Source organism: Bos taurus, chromosome 3, assembly GCF_002263795.3.
Source record: "Bos taurus isolate L1 Dominette 01449 registration number 42190680 breed Hereford chromosome 3, ARS-UCD2.0, whole genome shotgun sequence".
Lineage (NCBI taxonomy): Eukaryota > Metazoa > Chordata > Mammalia > Artiodactyla > Bovidae > Bos > Bos taurus.
In genome coordinates, this window is record NC_037330.1 from 45,606,159 (window position 1) to 45,618,288 (window position 12,130).

The window sequence follows — 12,130 nt, forward strand, 5'->3', positions numbered from 1 at the left end:
CCATAGTCTGTTTTTTTTAAAGAATTATATTAGGCAGTAGATGTTCTTTTCCCCTCATTCCATCCCCTCATTCCTCTCGTTCATTCCTGCCATATTACTGGGCAGGTAAAATGCACATTGTATAGTAGCTGCTACTGAACTGATATGAAATATGGAGAACTACATATGCATATGAAACTTGGTCTCAGTATTAAGCTCTGGTAGACTCCTTGGTCCATGGTAAAATCCTACTTATTCTGCAGTCTCCAGTATAAGTATCTGTTGAGAAGGCTCTCTGATTTTCCTGAAATGTAAATACTCTTTGTTTCTTCTGAAATCTCATAAAGAGAAAATGAAGATTTAAAGCGTATGTTTATGTTGGTCAGAAATCCACTATGTTTAATATATTTAGATAACTATAAAACACTATAGTGTGATTCTTCACTGACCCCTTTCACATTAAAGGAGAGAAAGCAATACATAACTTTTCAGAGCATTTTGAGAATTATAGAGAATGACTGTTAAATAACTAAAGGAGTACATACTATTTGGTGTAAGTGTGTAATATTTTAACATTCTCACAACAAACCTCTGAAGTACAAATTATTATCTCCATTTGCATATGAGAAAATGGATCCTCAGAGAGGTTAAGTCATTTGCCTAACATCTTAACACCAGTAAAGCTAAGTCAAGAATTAAATGTGGACATCAAATCCCAGAACTTGTTCTCTTAATCTTTATGCTGTGCTTTCTGGGTTAATATATTTAAAGGCTTTGTACAAACAAGCACATTTAATCACTTAGTAATTAATATTTGGGTACATGGAAGTCTAGGTGTGTGCACACACACTATGTATCACACATATATGCTTTGTATTATCTGACTTGTTCGTGCTGGCTATTTCCTATAAATAAAGTAACCCAGACCATCTGACCTGCCTCGAGAAACCTATATGCAGGTCAGGAAACAACAGTTAGAACTGAACATGGAACAACAGACTGGTTCCAAATAGGAAAAGGAGTACGTCAAGGCTGTATATTGTCACCCTGCTTATTTAACTTCTATGCAGAGTACATCATGAGAAATGCTGGGCTGGATGAAGCACAAGCTGGAATCAAGATTGCTGGGCAAAATATCAATAACCTTGGATACGCATATGATACCACCCTTATGGCAGAAAGTGAAGAAGAACTAAAGAGCCTCTTGATGAAAGTGAAAGAGGAGAGTGAAAAAGTTGGCTTAAAGCTCAACATTCAGAAAACCAAGAGCATGGCATCCAGTCCCGTCACTTCATGGCAAATAAATGGGGAAACAGTGGAAACGGTGGCTGATTTTATTTTGGGGGGCTCCAAAATCACTGCATATGGTGATTGCAGCCATGAAATTAAAAGATGCTTACTCCTTGGAAGGAAAGTTATGACCAATGTAGACAGCATATTGAAAAACAGAGATGTTATTTTGTCAACAAAGGTCTGTCTAGTCAAGTCTATAGTTTTTCCAGTAGTCATGAATGGATGTGAGAGTTGGACTGTAAAGAAAGCTGAGCGCCGAAGAATTGATGCTTTTGAACTGTGGTGTTGGAGAAGACTCTTGAGAGTCCCTTGGACTGCAAGGAGATCCAATCAGTCCATCCTAAAGGAGATCACTCCTGGGTGTTCATTGGAAGGACTGATGTTGAAGCTGAAACTCCAATACTTTGGCCACCTGATGTGAGGAGCTGACTCATTTGAAAATACCCTAATGCTGGGAAAGATTGAGGACAGGGGGAGAAGGGGACGACAGAGGATGAGATGGTTGGATGGCATCACCGACTCAATGGACATGAGTCTGGGTAAACTCTGGGTGTTGGTGATGGACAGGCAGGCCTGGTGTGCTGCAGTCCATGGGGTCACAAAGAGTCGGACACGGCTGAGTGACTGAACTGAACTGAACCCTATTCAGGTACATGACTTGCCATTATCTCATTACTGCAAGGTGGAGGAACTCTCTATCTTCTTGAATCTGGCCATCTTCTTCAATCACTTTGAATACTCTCAATCCCTACTGTCTTTAAGTTGAATAAAGAATGGTTTCCAAGAGGGTTTTGCCAAGGACACCATCCCTCCAGGACATAAAGAAGGACTTTTATCTATAGTATTCTCTGGTTTTTTGATCAAAGTATAACTCTATTATAGCTGCAAGTGACAAGGATCAAATTATATTGTAGATTTTAGGGCCTAGATATCTACTGGGCAGAGAAACATTTAATAAATACTCTGATTTGTTCTGTATTCATTGACTTAAGTGCTTTTGTGTTACTGACATATTTTTAAAAACTTGTAAATGAGTAATATTACTTCTAATAGTTGTCATATAATAGCATTCATTATTCCATTTCAACAATTCAGTTTGTAAGTTATGACCTTGTATTCTTTGAATAACTTTGTAGCAGAGGGAAATTAGAAAGGGGGTCATTATCCCTTCACTTCTATAACCTGCATTTGGCAAATATACATATTTTCTTTAGATTTTCAGGTGTGTGTGCTAAGTCAGTTCAGTTGTGTTTGACTCTTTGTGAGCCTAGGGACTGTAGCCTTCCAGGCTCCTCTGTCCATGTGATTCTCCAGGTGAGAGTATTGGAGTGGGTTGCCATGCCCTCCTCCAGGGGATCTTCCCAATCCAGGGAGCAAACCTGCATCTCTTTTGCCTCCTGCATTGGCAGGCAGGTTCTTTACCATTCCTGCCACGCCCTTAGATTTTGGTATTGGTATTTAAATCTTGACTTGTTATTTAATACTTCAATTTCTAGTATCTTTAAGCCCCAGTAGATTCTGAAAACTTTAAGGACTGACTCCACTTCCTTTAATCATGCTTAGTTCTCTTTTCATACCTAATTAGTGTTGTCTTATGTATGTATGCATGATGTGTGTTTATTTTCTTACAGTGACTTTTCCTGCAGCTTATAATGTACATTGATTCCACCACATTCTTCTTATTCCACTTCTGTACAGCAAAAACAGAAACTTAAAGTCTGATTTGCTCTTGTAAGAAAGAAAAATCTAAGTTTAAGAACAATATTCTAAGATACTCATGATTATGATCTCTTTGTGTAGTAAAATACAACAATATATTTAAAGTTTTCAAGGTGGTACTGTGTACTAAGTTCTTACAGAAGTGTCTTATTTGCTTGCAGGATAAGATGTGTGCAAATTAATGGCTTCTTAGCTGTTGAGGTTTTTGTAGCATACAAAGATTTTTAGAAAACTATCTTTCCAGTAGATATGTCTGTATGTAAGCTGTTTAAAGTTGTAATAGAATTAGCCTTCAAAATTGTGTAATATCATAAAACTCTAATGTTTTCATCTTGACTTGAGAAGTCTCTTGAGGTTAAGACTACCTTCTGCTTTTTTCTTTTTTTTTCCTTAAACTAAAATTGGACTCCAGGAGAGAGGATACTATAGCTTTCTCTAGCTGAGACTTCTTAACTGCCTTTTTTCTCAGTCTTCAAATTACTGTGGCAAAGAGGCACTGATGATGCCAAGGTATAAGGTCAGTAAAACATCACCTTTTAAAATTTTAACCCGCCTTCATATATGAATGGACTAATCCTGAGTATAAGATGGTAAATATGTTCTAATATTTCCTTCAAATGCCTTAGCCACCTGTATCATTATGCCTCTGGGAGATTTCTGGAACCTCAGTTTTTTCATCAATGAAGCAGAAATAAAAATAGTCTTATTGATATTTAAGAATCAGTTACATATGAAGAGTAAAAATTAATATTATTTTTTTTACTTTAAATTCCTTCATGTAATTCAAATTATGCATAAAATGTAAAATATACTGTTTTTAGCCATTACTATTAGAAAACCAATAATTTTCTGTGTCAGACTATAGAAAGTTTATAGAAAAGTTTATATCTATATTATATTTCTATATTCATGATCATCCAACAAAATGTTTTGAGCATCAATTGTTTGAATTGTGTACTATTTAAATTTTGTTTCTTTTGAACTGTCTTGAAACACCAACGTGTGAATGGAAATTTCTAGTGGATAAATAGCTTTACTTAAAAATATTTTTGTTGTTAACCTACACAATCAAATATATATTAAAAGCCTTAAATCATGAATATCATTGATGTGGTTAAAAATGCAGAATGGTGCACAGGATAAAAATTTCAGTTACTGTAAGTAATTTTGCCATAGCTTTCCACCCAGTGGAGTGTAGAAACTGGCCAAGATGCATATTACTATTGCTAATTGCTAAGTTGCTTCACTTTTGTCTAACTCTTTGAGACCCTGTGGACTGTAACCCACCAGCCTCCTCTGTCCATGGGATTTCCCAGGCAAGAATCCTGGAGTGGGTTGCCATATCCTCCTCCAGGGAATCTTCCTGACCCAGGAATTGAACCTGAGTCTCTTACATCTCTTGTATTGGCAGGTGGCTTCTTTACCACTAGCGCCACCTGGGAAGCATATTAGGGGTATTAAAAGTCAGTTTCAAGTATGCATGAGTTAATAAGAACTTGTGGTGTAATTAGAGAAACAGAGAAGTATAAGAATGGCTGTTAATGGAATATTGAGACAGCAGAAAAAATTATTTTGAGCTGAGAATGGCCCTTGAGTGTTTGATGTATCAGAACATTGGATTGATGTCATGTTTTAAAGATGCCAACCATCCTTTTTGGGGTCCTTTTACTGTGACCATATCTGGGTTCCAGATATGTCACTGGGTACCAGTGATATAAGCTGTGAAACTCAGACATAGGTATGACAGTTTTAACCTTCATTTCTTGATTCACACTCCTTCCATTCAGTCTGATACTCCATTCTGCCTGGTTTCAGTAGAAATTATTGTGAAGCTGGGGAAGGATATTAGACTATAGATTTGCCTACATTGGTATTACAGGGTAGAGAAGTTACATCGTATACCCATTGCTGCATTTGAATTAGTTAGACCTTTCAGATAAAGCTGCTGAACATCAAAGATCTGAGGAAAATCAACATCAATATCAAAATAATTTTTAATGTAAATGCTAACTTCCTTGTTAGATTATATATCAATTAATATAGATTATACATAATCTGATGAAACAATGCTGGCTTGATTGAACCAAAGTATAGCAAATAAAACCCAAACACTGTGCAATGTGAGGTTTAAAGTCTTTCAAATATATTTGTGAGATTTTTTTTTTTTACTGGCAAAGAAATTATTTAGACTCAGAGATTAGAAAATTCTTTAACAAGGCTAGGTTACTATTCCAACTGTTATGGATGCTTAACAATAAAAGAAGCAGGTGTCTGTTCTTAAATGTGTGAAGGATGAAATGCTGCTGCTTCTGTTACTCACTATAATGTTTTTGGTATCATAATATAGAATAAAACTCTCCAGCCTCACTGATATTTGGGGAGAGGAATCATAGCTCTCTTTCCCTAGAGAAAGATACTGGATAAATATATCTTTAATAGTTTTTGTCCCTTAAATAGTGGTACTAAATTTTTCATACATTTTTTATGGTGATGTTGAATCATGAAGGATTAACATTATTAAAGATTCTATATTTTGTTTTTTAATGAAATCTATTGTCATGTTCTCTATTAAATATGAAAATGAAAGAAGTTCATCACTAGGAAAAAATCTAAGATGTTTTATTGCTTTAAAATAACTTAATATACTCCTTATAAATGTAATTATTTGGGGATTAAAAATATTACACGAATGTTTATCTGAATTAACTTTTGCCTCTTACAATGCATTTCAAAATAAACTGCACTATAAAAGGATAACTTTGAAACATAAAAGGGGAATTAAATGACTGAAGATAAAAACAAGCGTAATTTAAATGTTAACTTCTAACGAAAAATTTATGTAGAACTGTGGTTTACAATAATTGTTGACACATTCCCCTAAGTACTATGTCTGTGGTTTTTCATGGTATCAATCATTTAAAGCAATTTAGGTAATACCATTCTGACATGCATTTCTGCTATTTTATTTACACCATTGCCTACATCAGTGCAATGCAGTACCTTTCTGATTTGGTACAGTAAATGCACTCTGTAATATCTATTATGGCTTGGTCAAAGGATAATTTATTGTCAAATAGAAAAATAGGTCAACACTAATGTCACTTGATGATCAACCCCCCCAAGTTTAATAAAACATCTCACCAGTATGCATTCCACTGCAGTGGTTGATATTTTATTAGGACTACCTGGCTATAGCAGTAGTGTAATTACTGAGCTGTCAGAGTGATAAGTGGGATTAATGGCAGCCTGATGCACTTTAGTCTGCAGAGCGCTTAGAGAATTGCAAGATGGTATTATTATCAGAGTCTGCCCATTCTGGCATATTCATGGCACCAAAGAAAAAAAGAATGCTACAATTCAGGTTTGCGTTGCCCTGCCTCATTAACATCTGACATTTCCAACAGCTGTTATTTGTGAACTAGCTCAATAATAAAAGGAGAGTTATTTGGTAAAGAGGCTTAATAACCACAACTAAAAATCCTTACGTTGTCAGTGCTATTAAGTGAATCTGTTTATGTTGAATTTAAGATTTCTCTGGAAGAACAGAAAAATACACTTTGCATTAATTTGGCTCATTCATACCTGCTGACATTATAACTTTATTTTTTAATTGCCTTATATTTAAGTTGGGTGTTAGAAAAAAGAAAAGCCAAAAACTTGTGCCTTATTAGGGATAGCCAGAATCTTCTATCTATCTGTCTGTCTGTCTATATCTTTATCTATCATAAATATTTTTGTTGTTTTAGTCTTGTGGAATTGCAGATGTTTAAAAAACTGTCAAAATGACTTTTACAAGTCAGAAGATATTTATTATTGCATATTATTTTATAGCTTTTTATTTTAGCTTAGCTACTTTATTTTACCTCATAACAGGATATCCTTTCAAACACTATTAATCTACAACATGTTTATCCACGTGAAGTTAACACATATAGGTATCACCTATATGTTATATTTCAGAATCGAGGACAAAATAGACCTTTTTTTTTTTTTTCTTTTTGGATTGTTGTGCTACTGATCATAGCAAGAATTTCCAAGAAATTCTTTTTAAACTCAGTGACTATGTTTTAGGGGAAAAAAAATCTTAAGTATTAGAAGATAGGAATTCAACTAAATGATAGCTGTGAATCTAACAATGGCATTTAGAGAAATGATAGGGGAGAGGTTTAATGACTGCATTTCAGAGAGGACAATTGATTATGAAAAGCCTTTGGTCCTCATTGTGTAAAATTTAATTTAGAGAGAAGGCTAAGGGCACAAACCAGAGAAAAGAGATCAGATTTTAAAACAAGATATTAATTAGGTACTGAGAAATTGGTCCAGACAATGAAGAGGACTCTCTGATTGACAAAAGAATGACAAGGAGACTGGTGGTGTTTTCTCAAAGGAAATGAACCAACGTCTTTACACATGGAAGTGGATAGAAAATGAGCTCGCTCGTCACCTTTGTCACTGAGCAACGTGGGACTCATTCTGAGGCAAATCTCAGAGAATTCTCGTCTTCTGCCAAATGTGACAATGATATATCTTAAATTTTAGGTCACCAGCCTAATTCCTCTCTATTCTCACTCTCACTTTATGCCAGACCAGATTCCATTAGTCTACCTACCCTGTCATGTTCTTTTCTCTCTAGTCCTTGGCACATACTGTTTTTATGTTTTGGTCATTTTCTTGAGTGATCTTCTGCTCTAAGTCCCACCCTCCTTCACTTGCCTAATGCTCTGTCATTCTTCAAGCATCCCTTTATGTATTATTTCTCCCAATAAGCTTTGCCTGACCTCTCCCTCCTGGACTGCTGTTCCTCTTATATGCTCTATTAGCTTGCTGTTTCTACCCAAATTCACACTGACCACATTGACACTGCAAGTGCCTTTTATATGTTTGAACTTGCTCCAGACTGCACGGTCCGCGACAGCAGGGCCATGGTTGTCCTTTTCATCATTTTTATAACCTCATATCCCAGGTTCTAACATGTAACAAGGGTTCATTAAATATTTATCAAATGAATTCACAAAAAGTATAAGAATGTAGAAATTAAAGACTATTCTAGCCAGTGGTTTCAGTCCTAAAGTAGTAATGATAGAATTGTGATACTGTGTGACTCCAATCATGTTTATCAGAATCACCATGAAGGACAGTCATTGGGAGTGGGGGAGTGGCAGCAAAATGCAGATTCCCAGGACATTAACTAGAATCTGCCTGCCAATGTAGGAGACGTGGGTTCAATCTCTGAACTAGGAAGATCCTCTGGAGAAGGAAATGGCAACCCACTCCAGTATTCTTGTTTAGAGAACCCTGTGGACATAGGAGCCTGGCAGGCTACAGTCTATGGGGTTGCAAAGAGTCAGAAAAAACTGAGCGACTAAACAAGAGCCAATAACTCAAAATCAAGAGGAGCATCTCTGTGCAAACTATGACATTTATCAGGCTTCCCAAGTGGTTCTTAGTTACATTAAAGTCTGAACGTGTCTCTGGTTGTTTCTCCAGGAAACAAATTCTGAAATGAAATTAGTATGTGGAAAGTTTATTAGAAGATATACATCTATATTAGAGTGATGGAATCAAGATTGGACAGACATAGCAACAGTAAAGGCTGCAGTGCATCCCTGAAGACTTGTTACCCAAGTAGAGGCAAGGAGAATGGGTCTTTACTTCCTACCAGTGACCTGTTATTGGAAACTCGCTGCCCCTGGGAAGGCGGCATGACCTTGGTTCAGCCTGTTTTCTTTACCCGAGGGCACAGCAGCTGGGAGAATAAATGTTTCAGTCTGGAAGGCAGGGGATCTGGTCTATGCATTGCAGTATCTACTACAAAGCCCAATTACTGTGTATATAGTGTGTATGTTAAAGAAAAAAAAATGGAGAAAGGAGGGATGATCAGAGAGGAAGAAGGAGTCAGGGAAGAGAGGTGGGAGGATAAGTGGAAGGGATAAAAAGAGGAAGAAAGGAATTTACAAGTGGTAAAAGGAAATCTTTTTCTTTGCATTTGTGTAATAACTACTGTCTAAAAGACATACAAACTGTTATCATAAAAGATTCTATTCTCAGGACTTCCCTGGTGGTCCAGCAGTCAAGACAATGCACTCCCACAGTAGGGGACACAGGTTAGACCCCAGATCAGGGAACTAAGATCCTTCTATGCTAAGCCACTTCAGTCATGTCCGACTCTGTGTGACCCCAGAGATAGCAGCACACCAGGCTCCCCCGTCCCTGGGATTCTCCAGGCAAGAACACTGGAGTGGGTTGCCATTTCCTTCTCCAATGCATGAAAGTGAAAAGAGAAAGTGAAGTCGCTCAGTTGTGTCCGACTCCCAGTGACCCCATGGACTGCAGCCCACCAGGCTCCTCCATCCATGGGATTTTCCAGGCAAGTGTACTGGAGTGGGGTGCCAGATCCTGCAGTACGTAAATAAATTAAACAAACAAACAGCAACAATAAAAAGGCTCTATTCTCTAAGCATTATCAGTGCAATGAGAGATCCAAAAAACACTGATTTAGTAAATGGATGAATCATGTACCTTAAGTAAATATGGTCTTCTTAAACTCTAGGAGGAACACCAAGAGAAAGGATAGCTGTTTACCTGAATGGTGCTATGTTATACACCTTAGGAAGTGTGCAAAAAGTGAAACACAAGTACTCTTTGTTTATTGCTTAAACAATTTTTGTTCCTAAAAATAATATAGTTTTATTTGTTCTTACTGGACACTAACTCTGAATGTGTTTAGGGTAGAGAATATATAGATTGTAACTTGACAGTTTCTTTAATTCAGTTATTTTATTCCCTAGATGCCTGAAATGTGCAGATGCCCCCTGTCAGAAGAGCTGTCCAACAAATCTAGATATCAAATCGTTCATCACAAGTATCTCAAACAAGGTAAATTTGGATTTAGCTCTGCAAATGAAAATTAATAACAGCCTTTGATCTTGTTCTCTATTATTACCATGATTAAAGCGTAAAGCTTGTCTTAGTAAATTAGGTTAAAGTATTAAAGTTATGATTTCTGTAGGCATGTGAGAATGTGGCACATTTTGTTAATTAGTCTCTTCCTAGTTGTGATAATGATTATTGTGAAATCCATATTCATTTTTTATTATCTTAAAAATTAGTTTGTGGTGAATTGAATCATTTTTTAATACAAACCATTCACTGAATAGATTGATTCTAGCTTAAGCAGGCTAAATGCTTACAGATAGGAACTGTCTTTGATTATCAAAACACATTTCAAGTTTGATATCTTTGTTTTAAAATGTACTTTAATATTAACTCTAGGGCACTGGAACAAATCAAAGGAAGTTGTCTAAGACTTGGAATAATTCATAGAGACTGATAGCGTTTTAACCAAAACCCCCACAACAACTAAAAAATAGAAAACGGACATTAGTAGAAAAAAAGGAATTTTGATCTTTATGTTGTTTTTTATTTTTTTTTAATTTTTAATTTTATTTTTAAACTTTACATTTTGTATTAGTTTTGCCAAATATCAAAATGAATCCGCCACAGGTATACATGTGTTCCCCATCCTGAATCCTCCTCCCTCCTCCCTCCCCATACCATCCCTCTGGGTCGTCCCAGTGCACCAGCCCCAAGCATCCAGCATCGTGCATTGAACCTGGACTGGCATCTCGTTTCATACATGACATTTCACATGTTTCAATGCCATTCTCCCAAATCTTCCCACCCTCTCCCTCTCCCACAGAGTCCATAAGACTGTTCTATACATCAGTGTCTTTTTTGCTGTCTCGTACACAGGGTTATTGTTACCATCTTTCTAAATTCCATATATATGCGTTAGTATACTGTATTGGTGTTTTTCCTTCTGGCTTACTTCACTCTGTATAATAGGCTCCATGTTGTTTTTTAAATCAATGTAAGACACTGATGTATAGAACAGTCTTATGGACTCTGTGGGAGAGGGAGAGGGTGGGAAGATTTGGGAGAATGACATTGAAACATGTAAAATATCATGTAAGAAACGAGTTGCCAGTCCAGGTTCGATACACGATACTGGATGCTTGGGGCTAGTGCACTGGGACGACCCAGAGGGATGGTATGGGGAGGGAGGAGGGAGGAGGGTTCAGGATGGGGAACACATGTATACTTGTGGCGGATTCATTTTGATATTTGGCAAAACTAATACAATTATGTAAAGTTTAAAAATAAAATAAAATAAAAAAAAATAAATCAATGTAAGGCAAAGCCCAGTTTTTAGTAAACAAGAGAATGGTTGATTGATTAAATGATGAATAGTATCTTTTGTTTGTGAAAGAAGCATTATGAACTCTTAGCCAAGGATCCTATCCTTTAACTACTGAGCAAAAACTGAAGGCATCTTCCCGTAAGGATGTAGAGATTGCTTCCTTTCACAGGATTTAGTACTTATATGCTAAAATGCTGCTAAAATCCAGTAAGTACTCCTTCAACTAACTGGTACCTTTTTAAATAGAAAGATTATTTCTCAGTATGTCAGTGATTTAAAAATGTTGTAGGAGAAAAATTATAAATTTATATAGCTTTACGATTTCAAAAGAATTAGAGGTTATTACTTAGATATAGGACATGGTATTAATCTACATGGCCAGATCTGAAGTCCAGGTTGAATTTTTGCATTGAACCCCTGTGAACCCAAGGAAAATGACTTATCTCTACACTTTGATTTATGAAAGAAGAATAGCATCTGTCTTACAGGATGGTGGTGTGAACTGAATAATATTTTCATGTGAAAATCTCTGATATGGCAATTATTCAACAAATATTTTGTTGATGTGGAATTATTATTATTTTTTCTATTCATTCAATATGGTAAATACTATACAAGTGATTACTATTTTTGTTTCTGGTATTACTTATTGAGCATCTACTATCTATCAAACTCAGTGACATATACTGGCTAAAAAAGGATCCCTGCTATGACCTTGCCTTCTGGAAATTATGACTCTGAGCAAAACCAGATACATTAAAAAAATAAAACAACACAAAAACCTACCGATAATTCAATGTGATTAGTGCTGAAACCATTCAGTTTAAGAAGATTATTCAGCATATGAAAAAGCAAGAATGTGGGCTATACATGGTATGTGTAGGGAAATATAATAAATTCAGTGTGGCTAGAATGGAGCCTTGATTACATAAAGAAGAG

The 12,130-nt window shown here is 36.1% G+C and overlaps 1 protein-coding gene across 3 annotated transcripts in view; it reads left to right on the top strand.

Moving 5' to 3' along the window:
* The window catches only part of DPYD (dihydropyrimidine dehydrogenase), a 922,445-nt gene that overhangs the window by 197,822 nt on the left and 712,493 nt on the right, over positions 1-12,130 (top strand). For all 3 annotated transcript variants that reach the window (NM_174041.2, XM_059881513.1, XM_059881517.1), the window contains 1 exon segment: positions 9,780-9,867. In NM_174041.2, the coding sequence (NP_776466.1) occupies positions 9,780-9,867 (88 nt within the window).